This window comes from Lathyrus oleraceus, chromosome 1, assembly GCF_024323335.1.
Source record: "Lathyrus oleraceus cultivar Zhongwan6 chromosome 1, CAAS_Psat_ZW6_1.0, whole genome shotgun sequence".
NCBI lineage: Eukaryota > Viridiplantae > Streptophyta > Magnoliopsida > Fabales > Fabaceae > Lathyrus > Lathyrus oleraceus.
In genome coordinates this window covers 676,294-694,372 of record NC_066579.1, presented here as the reverse complement: position 1 = coordinate 694,372, position 18,079 = coordinate 676,294, and the positions used below count along the sequence as shown (strand labels likewise).

The window sequence follows — 18,079 nt, the reverse complement described above, 5'->3', positions numbered from 1 at the left end:
TTGTATGACACTAAAAGATGTCTTCTAGGTTTTTATTCTTGTGGATACGTATGAGCACCACCTGACTACAATTATGGATGTTGATGCTGATGATACACAGGTTCCGTACCACATAGCGTATGCATTGAGTTCATACCTCTTAGTTTTCGTCGGCACATCCATTTTTGTGGACAAAAGTGCGACATATGTGGATGTTATCTACCTTAGGTATTTCATTGACTTGGAGACGATTCACGAGTATAATTGGGGGTTTCTTGTTTGATTTACCTCTACTTCAAACTAGTTGAGGGTGGTATATGAAATACTTGACAGTTGATTGAAAACAATTGTTTATTTATGATTTTTTTTCACCTTTACTAATAGTAATGTCATAATGCCTATGCTACACTATTATGTTACTATATATTCATCTAAACCATTTTCATGGATGAATTCACTAGTATTGTTCTAGTCTTGTTAAATGCGCATATGTGGAAGACTACTTTAAGATTTTCTCACGTATGTGCTCGATCATCTCACTCGGAGGGAATTAGATGACCGGTCCATTATGAGTTGCTCTTGATTGCATTATATTGGATGATATTTGATGGATGTTGTACACCGATCATTGTGAGACACGATCCTTTGAGGTGATAGCATTGTACTCTGGATGACTAGCTTGTGGGTATCGACTTATGTGCCTCCATCTACATGATCGAGTCTTGAGCAGTTTGGGTATATCCAAATTATGCCCCAAGATCCCACAGTTGCTTCTCCTACCATTATCCTCTGCGGGGATGTAGATGAGATTTTTGCATTGTATTTTGATCATCTGGTCCCAGAGGATGTACGTTGTGTGTCAACTCATCGCCCATGGAATACAGTATACGACTACATCCAATGATTTTATAGAGTATCATATTCTTTCATGACACCAAGTGGAGAAGGAGATTCCACGAGACCAGCTCATGAGGAGATCTTAGAGGAGGAACATGCGAGAGTAGACCATGTCGTTGATGCGTTTCTGATATATCATTGAATTGTGGCTATTGGGATAGATGTCATAGCTATGAGAGAGTTTGAGGAAAGCACTCCTTAGATGGCCACCCTACAGGTCCTCTTATTCTAGAGGCACGACATGTATTGCAACACCGGCGATAGAGAAGGAATAAGGGTGTCAGACATACGCATTAGTGGAATTTTGTTATATTTTGATATTTTTGTATTATAGTTTGTATTTAATTTGATTATGACATGGTGAGATTTGGATTTGATATTTTGGCATTCATATATACGTGGTAGTTCTTCTCTTTTGATCTATTATTGAATGGTAAATGTGTATAATTTATTGTGGGATTGATTAAATGACTTGTAACGTAAGTTTTTTTTTTTTAAATGTCAAATTTATTTTAACTTATTGTCAAAGGATGTAAAATACTGTCATGAGATTAATCTGGATATTGGAATTTGGATCTACGATAGAGAGATTGAAAATCGGACTAATTTTTGATAAAAATAAAATACCTTAGTTGTAAAATCATTTTATTATAGAATAGCCGCGTTAAATTTTAAAATCCAAAATATAGAAGCAACATTTTCGGTAGTTAGGTTCAACAAAAACCTATTTGCATAACACTTTTTTGGGTGGCCTTACCAAATACCATACTTGTTTTTAGGTTCAGCTGATTTTTTTATTTTGGCTGATATGCTAGTTTTATCAATAAGGTCACAGGAGCTTTTGGACATGCACCTTGAAACGTTATTATCATCATGACAGGTTTTATTGGTTGATTTGTGTACTTGGTGAATTCAACTTTATTCATCATCTCTTCTAGGTCAAAACTAACATTTTCATGGATCAATTCCAAGTAATAACTCTCATCAAACACGATCAAAGAGGGTGCAACATGTGAGTACTTACAACTACTACTCCTATGCAACCATAGCCTTCAATTCATGAACAAAAATACAGTAAAGCTAGGACTCACATACACTCTTCTCTGTCTCATAAATAAGAAAGCTGTGAGGATCATATTGAAAACATCTGTCAATATAATAGCCATTGCCAAGGAAACAAAACTTGCATCACTTTTTGTATGTTGCAAGGTATAGTATTTTCTTGTGCAGCCAATCATAAACACTATAGCTATTGGATAACATATCAGATACTAAGGACTCAAGGACTCGTTTGATTGAGTTTTGATTTTTTATTTTTAAAAATATTTTATAAATCAGTTTTAAAAAATAGTTTTAAAGAAAATTAATGGAATAAAATCGGTTTGGTAGTTCTGTTTTTAAAAACTGTTTTAAAAATAAAAAACTTAAAAACTCGTTTGGAGAAATTATTTTTGGTTTTTTTTTTTTTTTAAATGAATATTTTAAAGATCCTAAAATCTAATCTTTTAAGTTTTATAGTAAATTACTCTAATACAAATCAAAGCTATATATAATTTTATAAAGGATAAGATAAGTTAATAAACAATCTGAATATTTAAGATTTTCTATTTTAATATTTTATTAATCATTTAAATATATATATATTAATGTTTTCGGGTAAAATAACTCTAATACAAATTATAACAGTATTTTAAAAATAAAAATGTGATGTGATTGGATACACGGGTCTCATTGATTGACGGTGTAAAAATATTTTACACTATCAGTGCATATTTCTTATATTATATATATTATATATATATATATATATATATATATATATATATATATATATATTATATATATATATATATATATATAATATATATATATATATATATATATTATATATAATATATATATATATATATATATATATATTATATATATATATATATATATACTCGTTAAATATTAAATGGGTCTATCTTAGCAAAACTCATATATAATATATTTATTTATTATTAATTTAATTTTTTTTATAACATTCAAATCAATGTTATTTAATTTATTTTAGGATCTACAGTAATTTTTAAAATAAATAAAATATCAAAATAAAAATTAAATTACTAAAGTATTTGGTATTGTAATATAAGGGAGCAACATAGAACCAATAAAAATTAAGGAATCTAAAATAAAATTTAAATATAATTAAGAGTTTAAATAAATAATGCCAAATAAAAGATATAATAATTTTAATGAGTCATCAAATATAGACTATATTAAAAAAATAAACTTTACCAATTTAAATATATTTTTATAAATTTACTTTTGATTAAAAATAATTAATTGAGAGAGTTCTATATTAAAGTGGATTTTTTTATACGATTAAAAATAGATAAAAAGTATGATACAGAAAAAAACTCATAAATATATTAAAACAAAATTATAAAAACACAGAACAGTGTAATCGTGGTGTTATATTAAAAAAATTCACAAACTTGCAAAAATAAAATAAAAAACAAAAATTTAACATATTTACAATAATACCATTAATGAAAAATCATTATTTTCCATATATTTTCAAAACATCAAATATAAAAGAAAAACATCAAAAAGATGTTTTCACTTTTTAATTTTTAAAAACAGAATACTAAAGTTAATCATAAAAACTCTATGGCATAAAAGTCTTATCAAACAAATTTTTTGTTTTATAATCTTTTAGAACTAAAATACAGTTCTTTAGAAATCAATTCAAAAATTGTTCAATTCCTTCAATTAGAGGAACAGTCAAAGAAACCTTCGTTCAAAGGCAAAAAATAAACTTTACCAATTTAAATATATTTTTATAAATTTACTTTTGATTAAAAATAATGAAAAAAAAAACTCATAAATATATTAAAACAAAATTATAAAAAATCGTGGTGTTATATTAAAAAAATTCACAAACTTGCAAAAATTAAATAAAAAACAAAAATTTAACATATTTACAATAATACCGTTAATGAAAAATCATTATTTTCCATATATTTTTCAAACATCAACTATAAAAGAAAAACATCAAAAAGATGTTTTCACTTTTTAATTTTTAAAAACAGAATACTAAAGTTAATCATAAAAACTCTGGCATAAAAGTCTTATCAAACAGATTTTTTGTTTTATAATCTCTTAGAAATCAATTCAAAAATTGTTCAATTCCTTCAACTAGAGGAACAGTCAAAGAAACCTTCGTTCAAAGGCAAATAAGAGAATCATCATTATGAGCAGAAAAATCTATATGAATTCAAATGAGCAGAACTAACATGAATAAACATAAATGTCAAGTAACATAACCTTGCATTTAAATGATGTCAGGTGATAACAAACTCTCAACACAGACTTCTGGTAACCTTACAAACTTGGTAACCTTAAAACTACCATTCTTAGGATTGTAGACAATCAACTTCCTCCTCCGTTTCTCCTCCTGAAGCTCCAGGAGCAGTTTATCATCTTCAAAAATATATAATGCCTTGGTCAAGATAGAAGACATTTCAGGATCTTCCAAGTAAGAAACACTGAACAATTTAATCCAAGACTCTTGAACTCCATATGTCTTCATGACCCAAACATCATGATCAGAGATTAAACCCAAGCAATCCTTCCACACTAACAATGTTATGTTACACCCATCTCTCCTTTCATGGTCAGGAAGGAAGATCTTTTGAAAAGACTCCTTAGCCAAATCAAGAGAGACAATAAAAGGCTGACGACCAACCCGATAAGTTTCAGTATAGGCCAACCAATTAACAGTGTGGCTTACACATTTTCCAGCTCCATCAATATTTATAGCATCAAAAGGGAACTTAGGAATGGTTCTCCAACAATGGGTACCCAAAGTAAGAACCTTAACTGTAGTTTTGTCTTCATGGATACCACTACTAGTACTATGCCTGTGGTAAAGAACAACAACTTTGTAATGTTCGGAAACAGGATCATAGCCAAATCCATGGTTCAGATGAAGCTTTCTACCATACTTAGGGCATTCAAAAGGGGGTAATTTTTTGAATTTTCTAATGGAAGGATTCCACAATACAACTGTGTACCGATAATGGTCAGCCAGACAGAGAATTCCGTCACAAGAGCAAGCAATGTAATAAAAATTCTCTACATTATTAATATAGAAAGGGAAGGGTAGTTGAGAGAAGCTAGTGATTGTATGAGTGAACAAGGATTGGAGTGGGTAAGAGTTTAGTCTGAAGAGAGAATTGTATGATGCAAGGTGGAGACGGCGAGTGGTTGACAGGCTAAGGTGCTTCCTGACAAAATTGGGATTGAATATTATAGAATTCAAGAATTTGCAGATGCATGTTAATTGGAGAAGGAGTTTCACCGGTAGCCTAGAAAGAATTTCTATTTTGAGGCCGAAATCAAGTGAATCTATGATATTAGGGTTTGTTCCATCGATGATTGTTGAATGAGTGACATTAGGGTTTGTTCCATCGATGATTGTTGAATGAGTGACATTAGGGTTTGTTTTCTTCGTGGGAGATGCCATGCCATGCAGCGGCAGTGATACAGTGTGGGAAGTGAATCAGTGATGATAGGGTTCGTTATATTTGCAACCTTTTAGCATATACTCTATTATTAGATTAATTTAATATTATTAAAAATTACACCAGTTTCTAGAACACCTCATATATCTATGATGATGATGCCGTTCATCCACGTAGTCGGAAATTGCCTGCATGGATATTAGGAACATGCAAAGATATTAACGTGTACAAAATGAGTGGTGAGAACATAATCTAATCATTAAAAGCAGCTACATATTGGAGTCTTATAATGCAGCACACAAAGAATCAATGAATTCAAGAATGGAATCACAATTACTTTTGAAATGTAATATCATCACAAAAGACCTATTTAATCAGTCCGGATATTCATAAATTAACCATTCTCGGATGAAGGGATAAAAAAGCTTCAAAATTAGTTTATTTTAAAAAAGCTTCAAAATTAGTTTATTTTAAAAAAGCTTTATTTTAATCAACCATTCTATGATAACACATCTAGAAATCAAAAAGGCCATGTATCCCTAGTTTATTCAAAGATATCATGCACTAATGAAACTGATAGAGAGCTACCATATATATATATATATTCTTAATAATCCTCAACCACTATATCTCTAATAATCCTATCCATATTGAATAATTATTTACAGTAATAATATCTCTTTTATATTTATAGAATCTAATACACTTTTGAAGACAAAACAAAAGGTGGACAAATATTGAGACTATCTTTAAAGTCATCAAAAAGTTGTAGCAAAAGATATTGGAAAATTGATAACAAGAAGGAATATGGAATATGTGAACCTGCCCACAAGTAACTTTTTCCTGCACAAAATGTATATCTATTTCGATGTGTTTGGTGTGTTGAGAATGAACTGGATTGTCGGACAGGTTCATAGTATTGATATCGTCACAATATACTAAAGTTGCTTTTGTAACAAGGCAATGTAGTTCTAAAAGTAAATTTTGAATCCAGCACAATCCAGACACTACATTAGTCACTCCTGTTGGTGCAAAGGTAGAATAAATGATGAATGAAAATATTCTATTCAGAGAATGACGGCTACAAAACATGATAAAAGTTACAATGATTGTCACCCTATTTATAAGCTAAAACTAGGGTTACTAGAATAGGATAAAATACTAAAATACCCTCTAACAAACTTAGGGGCTAAGAAAATAGTACAACTAATAAATATGAATTACTTCTAATACCATCCCTTAATTCATATTCCATCAAAACTTGTAACACCAATTTCATCCCTTAATCTGAGAAATTGATCAGTCTTGATAGCTTTCGTCAGAACATCTGCCAACTGTTTCTGAGTGCTGCAGTGTACAACTTCTAACACTCCCCTCTGAACTTGATGTCTCAGAAAATGATACTTGGTCTCAATGTGCTTGCTTCTCCCATGCAACACTGGGTTTCTGGAAAGATTGATTGCAGACTTGTTGTCAATCATCAGCTTCAGAGGTTTGTTTACTTTAATCTTCAGATCCTGCAATAGATTCAGAATCCACACAGCTTGGCATGCAGTAACAGCATCTGCAATGTATTCAGCTTCACAAGTTGACAATGCCACAACAGGTTGCTTCTTGGAACACCAAGAAATGGGACCTCCCAGAAATTTGAATAAGTACCCAGACGTACTTCTTCTGTCAACTCTGTCTCCACACCAATCAGAATCTGAATAACTCAGAAGTTCTGACTCATCCTTTCTTCCAGAAGGAAATAATACTCCATACTTCAGAGTTCCCTTGATATACCTCAGAATCCTGACAGCAGCTTGGTAATGGGACCACTTAGGTTTACTCATGAACCTACTAATCATCCCAACGGAATAGCAAATATCAGGTCTGGTATTGCACAAATACCTCAGAGAACCAACCAACTGTTTGAAGGTTGTAGCGTCCACATCCTTTCCATCAGAGTCAGAATCCAGTTTCTGATTTGTATCAGAAGGTGTGACAGCAATCTTACAATTCTTCAGTTCAAATCTCTTCAGAAGTTCTAATTCATACTTGAGCTGATGCAAAATAATACCTTTCTCAGAGTATCTGAACTCCATCCCTAGAAAGTATGTCATTTTGCCTAGATCAGTCATTTCGAATTCATTCATCAGAACTTTCTTGAACTTGGCTATCTCCTGTTCAGAACTTCCAGTCAGCAGTATATCATCAACATATAAACATACCAGAGTCATATTTCCTTCAGAAGTATGCTGAACATAGACACCATACTCCATCTCACATTTCTGAAAGCCTCGCTTCTTGAAAAATGAATCAATCTTCTGATTCCAAGCTCTGGGCGCTTGTTTCAATCCATATAGAGCTTTGTATAATCTGTACACCATCCCTTCCTGATTCTTTTTCACAAATCCAGAAGGTTGTGACACGTAAACTTCTTCTTCTAATGGACCGTTCAGAAATGCAAATTTTACATCTAAATGCATCAGAGGCCAATTCCTGTTAGCAGCTATTGCAATCACCATTCTGATTGTTTCATGTCTTGCTACAGGTGCAAACACTTCAGAGTAATCCAGCCCAGGTTTCTGTAGAAATCCTCTGGCTACCAACCTTGCTTTATGTTTGCCAATTGAACCATCTGGCTTTAACTTCTGCTTGAAAACCCATCTGACGCTGATGGCTTTCTTGTCTTTTGGAAGTTCTGTCAGCTTCCAAGTCTTGTTTCTCTTTATAGCATCAAGTTCTTCTTTCATGGCCTTCAGCCAGAGCTTCTGCTTAAGAGCCTCTTCTGTACTTATGGGTTCAGAGTCTACTAACATGGCACACTGAATAACTTCTCCTTCAGAGTCTACTTCAGTGTCTTGCAGCATGTCAAATTCTGCATATCTTCTGGGGATGTTTCTGATTCTTTGTAGTCTCTGAACTTGTTCAGAGTCTTGAGCTTCAGAGTTTCTAGCTTCAGATGGTTGACTTCCTCCAGAGCTTTGATCATCTTCAGAGTCTGGCATATTTCCAGAGTCTGAATTGCCACCAGAATCTGGATTACCATCAGAGTCTGGGTCATCAGAGTCTGGATCATCAGAGTCACCTTCATCTTCTGAGTCTTCTCCAGAGTCAGAATCACTATCAGAATCAGAATCAACGTCAGAGTTTACTCCAACTTCAGAAATTCTTAACTCTGACCTTTCTTCAGAAGTTCTAACATCAGAATCAGATTGAGACTTATCCCAATTCCAAACTTCTGATTCCTTCACAATCACATCTCTGCTGAATTCAATTTTATTGGTTTCTGGACAATAGAGCTTGTATGCACCTGTACTGTGGTACCCTATCAGAATCATCACTTTGCTTCTATCATCTAGCTTCTGTCTTCTGGCTTCTGGAACATGTTTATAGCAAACAGAACTAAACACCTTCAGATGACTAACACTTTGCTTATCTCCAGTCCACTTCTGTATTGGAACTATTTCCTTCAACTTCTTCGTAGGACATCGGTTGAGTACATACGTTGCGGTGGCAACAGCTTCTCCCCAGAGCTTCTGAGGAAGTTTCTTCTCCTTTAGCATGCTTCTCACCATATCAAGCAAAGTGCGGTTTCTTCTTTCAGCAAGATCATTGTGTTGAGGGGTATAAGGAGCAGTAACCTCATGCTCAATTCCATTCTCCTCACAGAACTTCTGGAACTCTTTGGAGTTATACTCACCTCCACCGTCAGTTCTAAGAATCTTCAACTTCTGACCACTCTGATTCTCAGCCTTCATTCTGAACTTCTTGAATTCATCAAACACCTCGTGTTTAAACTTAATAAGGGATACCCATGTCATTCTTGTGAATTCATCAACAAATAACACAAAGTATTTATTCCCTCCAATCGATGCTACTGGAAATGGACCACACACATCAGAATGTACAACTCCCAAGCCATGTTTTGCTCTTGGAGCAGTTTCTGACGCAAATGGCAATCGTGGTTGTTTTCCTTCCATGCAGACTTTGCATGACTTTTCAGGCTTCTTAATTGCAGGAATTCCATGTACCAACTTCTTTGAATTCAGATGTTTTAAGCTTCTGAAATTCAAATGACCAAATCTTCTGTGCCACAGCTCACTCTCCTTCTCAGCACTTGTTGCACTAAGACATTCTGAGTCTGCAGTTCTGACATTCACCTTGAATGTTCTATTCCTTCCCTGTTCTGACTCCATAATCAACTTCTGATTGCAGTCATACAACTTCAGAAGATTGTCCTTCATGGTAACTGAAAAACCTTTCTCAATTAATTGTCCCACACTCATCAGATTGCTTCTGATGCCAGGTACATACCACACGTTCTGAATCAATGCTGTTTTCCCATTGTTCAGAATCACTCTGACATTTCCCATACCTTCTGCATTAAGATATTTGTCATCAGCACATCTGATCTTTGTCCTCTTTTCAGAGTCAAAGTCAACCAGCCATTTCTTGTTTCCAATAAGATGATTTGAACAACCAGTGTCCATATACCACCAGTCTATCAGATCCATATCATCAGATTCAGAGGTCATCAATAGCACAGATTCGTCATCAGAACTTCTGGCTATATTTGCTTCTTCTGATTTTCTCTCCTTGTTTGACCAACAGTCTCTAGCAAAGTGACCAAACTTCTTACAACAGTAACATTGGATTTTCTTCTTGTCATACTTCTCTTTTCCCTTCTGAGCATTCTTTTGTCTATCAGAGGTTGAGCTTTCTGACTTCTGACCACCATCAGATCTTCTCCTGGCTTCTGACTGCTTCTGATACCTCCTATCAGAAGTTGCTTTCAGAGCCTGCTGCTCTACTTCCCTTTCAGAAGTTCTCTCAGTCAAACGCAACTCTTGCGCTTCTAGACTGCTCTGCAGCTCTTCAATTCTCATGGTGCTCAGATCTTTGGAATGTTCTATTGCTACCACAATGTAATCAAATTGAGAGGTAAGGGATCTCAATACCTTCTCCATGATTGTTTCTTCAGAAAGAGTTTCTCCACACGCTTTCATCTCATTAGTGATCAGAATCACTCTGGAGATGTATTCAGAAACTTTCTCATTATTCTTCATGTTGAGATTCTCATATTGCTTTCTCAAGGACTGAAGCTTCACCTTCTTCACTGATGCGTCACCACCATAACATCTAACCAGTGTGTCCCACGCAGCCTTTGCTGTCGTTGAATCTGCAATCTTCTCAAACACATTTACATCAACACATTGATGAATGAAGAACAATGCTTTCTGATCCTTCTTCCTTACTTCCTTCTGCGCGTTTTTCTGTTCATCCGTCGCATCTGCTGCTACCGGAACATAACCATCAGTGACAAGATCTAGAACATCTTGAGCACCAAACAGTACACGCATTTGGATCATCCAACGATTCCAGTTTTTACCGTCAAATACTGGAAGTTTGGTGTTCATGTTGCCGTTTCCGTTCATCTTTCTACCTTGCACAGTACACTCAGATTTCTCACAGTGTTTCCCAACCCACAGAATTAAAATTCTGATCAGATTTTGTTCAAGATTCAACACGAATCTAAGAATCAAAATCAAACACACAAGACCTCACGTTCACTCGTGTTTCCCGTGTTTCCCAATGAATCCGAACCGGAGCTCTAGATACCAATTGTTGGTGCAAAGGTAGAATAAATGATGAATGGAAATATTCTATTCAGAGAATGACGGCTACAAAACATGATAAAAGTTACAATGATTTTCACCCTATTTATAAGCTAAAACTAGGGTTACTAGAATAGGATAAAATACTAAAATACCCTCTAACAAACTTAGGGGCTAAGAAAATAGTACAACTAATAAATATGAATTACTTCTAATAACTCCTCGGTGTTCGGCCTCTGCACTTGATCGAGACAAGGTATGTTTATATTTTGCGAACCATGATAACAAATTGTCACCAAGATACACACAATACATGTTAGAAATATCGGTAAAATTTAATGGATTCATAACTGAATCGTGAATGGACTCATTTTCCTTAAAAGTATTTCAAGTACTCTCTTTATGTCTTAGAGTTGAAAGCAGAAATACCCATGATAATTCAACCTTCTATCGAATTTGCGCAAGACCAGCGAAAACTTGATTTGTAGCGAACAGTGTTTGGAATTTGTGCAAGAGGATATTTGGTTTTGTTGTGATGATCTTTTGAATTCTAAGTGATGTATTTATAGGTCATGTCTTGTTTCACAAGGTTGCGACCCTTGATTAAACAACGCCTTTTAACTGAAAGTTGCATTGTTTTTAAGCATTGTCTATTTTCATTCCGCAACAACATTTCACGAAATGTTGCTTCTCTTCGAATTCAAAAATTCAAACGCATGCATCGATCAAACCGAGAGAAATATTGAGGTTGGCCGAAGGCCGGGCGCCTCCCACCAGAGCGTCACTAGTGCCGCCTCATAATGCCATGAGTAGCCTGATTACTTTGATGAATCTTTGATTTAAGTGCTCAAGTGCCGCCTACGAGCTGACATTAGCGCCTCTACGTCCACGCCCTCGGACCCGGTTCGAGAGTCGGTGTCGCCGGTGGCGACACCGATAGAGGTGTATGGAGGAGACAAGTTGTATAATGCTTGGGACCACCATATTTGTGCATGTGGTACTTTATCATCTTTTGTCCTTTTATTGAGTTAATGATCTTAACTCTTTATAAAGGCTTTGAATGTGACTAAAGCATCCAATGTCAGACTATTTCCCTTGTATTTATTAGCATTTTCTCCATTCCACTTTTCTTATCATTTTGAAACATACACACATGGACATTTAATGTTCATGAATTTATAACAATCACTCACTTGTTCCAATAATGACAAGACTAATTCCAGAAAAGAAAAGAAAGAATTTTAGTATAGTTATGTATCTTTCGATTTAAAATTTAACCTTAGTAAAAACAATGCAAACTCTACTCGGAATGTTAGGTAGCAATGCTTTTAAACCATTAATCCATGTGAATAGACCGTAGTTACCTTACGCATATTCTTTAAGGGTTCTTCGCCTACATTTTTTGCCTATTACTTATTTATGGCCATATGCTTTTCTGTGTCATGAATTTTTGTGAGAGAAACTTCAACTGTCACTTTGAGACAACATCATCTCGAAACTCACATAGGTAAAGTTCATATTGTATCCTTTTCCATGAGACACATATCATCGGTATTGAAATTCATTAAGAGTTTAAATAAAAACTCAACCCTCATTTTAAGAGTCAACATTATCATATAATGTTCGACAAACATCCAAATCAACGACTTGTTGTTACCCATTGAATCTTCAGGTTAATGTTCTGTTAACATAAGATTGGGTTATCGCCGCTGTCGGAACTCTTACTCAAGGATTTTCAACCCCATACCTCTCGAGGTTATTTTTACTAAGTCTCTGGCCAGTGGCTTAGTAAATGGATCAACCAAATTATAGCTCGTTCGTATATAGGTGATTGAAATGATTTCATCTTTAACACAAAGGAATGTCTAAGTCCTATGTGTCTAGATTTTCCATTATACACTTCAATGAATGCTCTAGCTAAAGTGGTTTGGCTATCATAGTGTATCAACACCTTTGAAATATTATCTTTTTCCAATGGAACTTCTAACAGGAGGTCCCTTAATTATTCCGCTTCTTGATCGGTGGAAGCAAGAGCCATGAATTCTGATTTCATGGTTAAAAGAGTAATGCATGTTTGTTTCTTGCTCTTTCAAGAAATTGCTCCTCCAGCTATTGTAAATATCCACCCAGTTGTGAATTTATGATCTCTAATATTGGATATCCAACTTGCATCGGTATATCCTTCTAGTATGGTGGGAAACCTGCCATAGTGAAGGCCAAGATTTTTGGTCTTTTGTAAATAGCCAAAAATCCTTGTGATTGCCTTCCAATATTCTTTATTTGGATTACTATTAAATTTACTCATTTTACTAACTACAAATGATATGTTTGGTATGGTACATTGCATTAAGTACATAAGACGCCCTATTGCACTTGCATACTCCAATTGAACCACTGCTTTTCCATTGTTCTTTTGAAGTTTGACAACATGATCAAAATGAGTGGTTACTTCCTTGAAATTTAGATGTTTGAACTTATCAAGCCTTTTTTCAATATAATGTGTTTGACTAAGTTCATAACCCCCATTATTTCTCCTTACTTTGATCCTTAAAATTACGTCAACTAATTCAATATCTTTCATCTTGAATATGGAAGTTAGAAACTTTTGTCTCTAAAATTGCATCCATGTTATTGCTAATTATCGACATGTCACCAATGTATAGACAAAGGAATATTACAATATTTTTTTGTACCTTTGTGTATAAACACTTGTCACACGAGTTGGGAGTAAATCCATTTGAAAGTATGACATAATCAAATTTTCGATGTCATCGTTTTGGTGCTTGTTTTAGTCCATATAGGGATTTGACAAGCTTACACACCTTTTGTTCATTCCCAGGAACCACGTAGCCTTCTGGTTGTTCCGTGTAGATTTCCTCATCGAGATATCCATTTAAGAATGTTGTTTTAACATCCATTTGATGAACTATAAGGTCATTCAAAGAGGCTAAGGCGAATAATATTCTAATTGTTGTTGTTCTTACTACCGGTGTATATGTGTCAAAGTAATCAACACCCTCTTTTTGTCTAAATCCCTTTGCTACTAATTTTTCCTTATATGTATTTAATGTACCATCACTATGATACTTCTTTTTAAACACCCACTTGCATCCAATAGACCTTGATCCCTTTGGTAAGTCAACAAATTACCAAGTGTGATTTGACATGATTGAATCCATTTTATCTTGGATAGCATCCTTCCAAAAGGAAGAGTTTATCGAAGCCACTGCTTCCTTGTAAGTTTTAGGATCATCTTCTACTTGAAGAATAATAGGAATATTCTGTACATAATTCTCACAGTTTCCTTTAACTAGATAAAAATAAATAAGTTGAGAATCAATTTCATTTGGTCATAGATCCTTTGTTTTTCGGACTCTTTTGCTTATCCTAGGCTCGGGTTGTATTTCAATGATCCGAGAGGCAGTTTCAGGTTGTATCTCGATACTCCAAGAAGAATATTCCTCCCAAGATTCTTTGTTTGCAGGAGACTCAGATTCTTTATCCTTAGTAATAACGTTTTCAAAGGATTCTACATCCCGGGATTCAATGATTACATTATTCTCTAAGTTTAAAAGTCTATATGCTTTACTATTTGGTGCATAACCTATAAAGGCACATTTTATCCCACGAGGACCTAATTTGCTTCTCTTAGGATCCATATTCTTATAGTAGGATACACACCCCCACACTCTGAAGTAACCGATATTTGGTGCTCTGTCTTTCCATAACTCATATGGGGAAATACCTATTTTCTTCAAAGGAATTATGTTAATTATGTGGCAAGTGTTAGTAAGGTCTCACCCCACAAATTAAATGGAAATTTGGAATGTATTAACATGGAATTCATCATCTCTTGATATGTTCTATTTTTCCTCTCGGCTACACCATTTTGTTGTAGTGTGTGAGGTGAAGAGCATTCAAGTATTATGTCATGTTCTTCACAAAATATATCAAATTCAGTAGAAAAATATTCACCGCCCCTATCACTCCTAAGGACTTTGATTCTTTTATTTAATTGATTTTCTACTTCTGCTTTGTAAATTTTAAAGGCATGGAAAGCATCATCTTTATGTCTTAAAAGATATACATATGTGAACCTAGAAGAATCATCGATGAATGTAATAAAATATTTGTTTCCCCCATGGGTTAACATGCAATTAAATTCGCATAAATCTAAATGTACAAGATCAAGGAGATTTGTATGTATTTCAACACTTTTGAAAGTTTTTTTAATCATCTTTGATTTAACGCATAATTTAAAATTTCCGAAATCATTTATATTACATGAGATCAAACTATATTTAATTAGTCTCTTCATAGAACTAATATTGGTATGTGCTAATATACTGTGCCAAAAAGAAACAGACTCAAGCATGCAAGCAGAATTAGAAACTTCATTAATAAAATTGTCGGTAGTACATAGTTTGATCATTCCCTCAATGAAATATCATTTTCCTATAAATACACCATTACGGGTCAATATAAGTTTGCTCGATTCATATATAGATTTAATTCCCGATTTACCCAACAAATCCCCACTAACAAGATTCTTATTCATATCGGGGACATGAAGCACATTAACATGAGTGGCTTTCTTTCCGGAAGTGAATTTTAGTTCGACGTATCCGGTTCAAACAACTTTAGATCGTACTTCATTTCTCATTTGTACTTCATGTCCACCATTGGCCTCAGAATAGACTTTAAAAGCAGCCCTGTCATAAGAGACATGCACTGTAGCACATGTGTCATACCACCATCCTTGCACTTTGCCTTTGATTTCCATTATTTCGCTTACCGTGGCGATTATGTCGTCAATTGCATGAGCAATATTGATCTCATTTTTTGAATTATGTTGCCTGCAATTTCGATCATAGTGTTCAGGTTTTCCACACGCAAAACAACCGTTTTTCATACCTTTAAGGCCGCCAGAATTTTGGAATTTTTTATGTTCCTTTTTAGGTCCAAGATGACTATTCATGCCATCATGTTTCCTTTTTTCCTTTGTTGGTCACAACATTGGCTTTGGAAATACCAGCAAATTATGATTTCTCTCTTGCCTTCGATTCCTCCTCGATTCGAAGGTGTTTCTTGATTTTCTCTAGAGAGAAGTCCTCAGAACTGTGCAACAATTTCTTTCTACAGCCTTTCCACGAAGTTGGAAATTTTGCAATGATTGTTGTATCTAGAAAGGTTTCAGGAATGCCTATTTTCACAGATTTTATTTTATTCACGAGAACCTGTAACTCGTGCTCTTGGGGAAGAATGGGCTTGGAAACTAAATTGGAAATTAAAAACTTCTTTGTACCTTCCTTTTCAGCCTTGAATTTAAACTCGAGTGTCTTCCAGATTTCTGTTACAGACTGAGTATCCGTATATAGATCGTAGAGACGATCAGACAGGGTATTCAAAATATGTCCACAGAATAGTAATTCGTCCTCCTTATGTTTCTTGCAGTCCTTATTGATTTCATTCGAGTCATCCTCGTCCGTTTCAGAAATTGATGTTAAGTCAGGATCTAAGATATAGTGAACCTTCAGAGCAATAAGTAGGAATGTCATCTTATTTTGCCATTTGGTGAAATTGGTTCCATCAAAGCGATCCAACTTGATGAGGTCTTAGTTCATAACTTTTATGCTTGAAACTGCAGCGTCGGAAGCCATTATGGTAATACTTTTAATATTGTTAGAAATATCGATAAAATTGAACAGATCCAGGACTGAATCGTGAATGGAATCACTTTCCTTAAAAGTATTTCAAACACTCTCTTTATATCTTAGAGTTGAAAGCAAGAATACCCAAGATAATTCATCCTTATATCGAATTTGCGCAAGACCAACAAAAACTCGATTTATAGCGAAGAGTGTTTGGAATTTGTGCAAGAGGATATTCGATTTTGTTGTGATGTTTTTCTGAATTTAGAGTGATGTATTTATAGGCCATGCGTGTGTTGTTTCACAAGGTTGCGACCCTTGATGAAACAACACCTTTTAATTGAAAGTTGCATTGTTTTCAAGCATTTTCTATTTTCATTCCGCAGCAACATTTCACGAAGTGTTGCTTCTCTTCGAATTCAAAAATTCAAACGCGTGCATCGATCAAAACGAGAGCAATAGCGAGGTTAGACAAAGGCCGACCGTCACCTGTCGAAGCGCCACCAGCGCCGTCTCATAACGTCGCGAGTAGCCTGATTGCTCTGATGCGTCGTGCTCAAGTTCCGCATACAAGCCACTAATAGCGCCTCTGCACCCACTCCCTCGGACCCAGAGCCAGAACTGATTGCTGGTGGCAACACTGGCAAGAGTTGTATGGAGGAGACAACTTGCATAATGCTTGAGACCACCATATTTATCCATGTAGCACTTTATTCTCTTTTGTTATTTTGTTGAGTTAATGTTCTTAACTCTTTATAAAAGCTTTTAATGTGAGTAAAGCCTCCAATGTGAGACTATTTCTCTTGCATTTATTAGCATTTACTCCATTTCATTTTTCTTATCATTTTGGAATATACACACATAGATATTTAATATTCATGAATTTATAACAATACCCGAAGATAGATCTTCTTGTGTCTTAACAACCAGCCCAATTAGCGTCTATGTAAGTTACGCGCTTGTCGATGGAGGAAGAATACAGGTGGATGTTGAATTCAACAATACCATGAACGTGACGAGTGATCTGTTTTAAGGCAGACGTGGGTTGTATTTTTGGATCATGCATAAAGAGTCACATTTATTAAACTGCATATGATATATCTAGTCTTGTAAATATTAAGTAGTGTAATACACCTGCAAGACTTCGATATTATGTTGGATCATGATATGGATTATCTAAGGATTCGTTAAGTTTTGATTTGGTATCCATCAGTATCACGATATTCCTGCATGTTCAATGATCCCTTCTGCATATTTTTTCTGGGAGAGAAAAATACCTCCCGAATGTCGAGTAACAAAGATGCAAAGAAAATAACTCATAGGACCTAGATCCTTCATTGAAAATTCAACTTGGTCATGATATACTCACAAAGAGGGTCGGATGAAGCAGTGAGGATAACATCCTCTACATAGAGAAGAATATATGCTATGTCATTTT

General features: G+C 34.6%; 1 protein-coding gene across 1 annotated transcript; it reads right to left on the bottom strand.

Moving 5' to 3' along the window:
- Positions 1-4,195: 4,195 nt before the first annotated feature.
- LOC127086406 (F-box protein At3g07870-like) lies at positions 4,196-14,649 on the bottom strand. Its single transcript, XM_051027168.1, has 3 exons — positions 14,365-14,649; positions 14,141-14,271; positions 4,196-4,784 (listed from the first exon to the last, which is right to left on the bottom strand). Exons 1-3 carry the CDS (start codon positions 14,647-14,649, stop codon positions 4,196-4,198), a joined length of 1,005 nt encoding a protein of 334 aa, XP_050883125.1.
- Between the last annotated feature and the right edge of the window lie 3,430 nt (positions 14,650-18,079).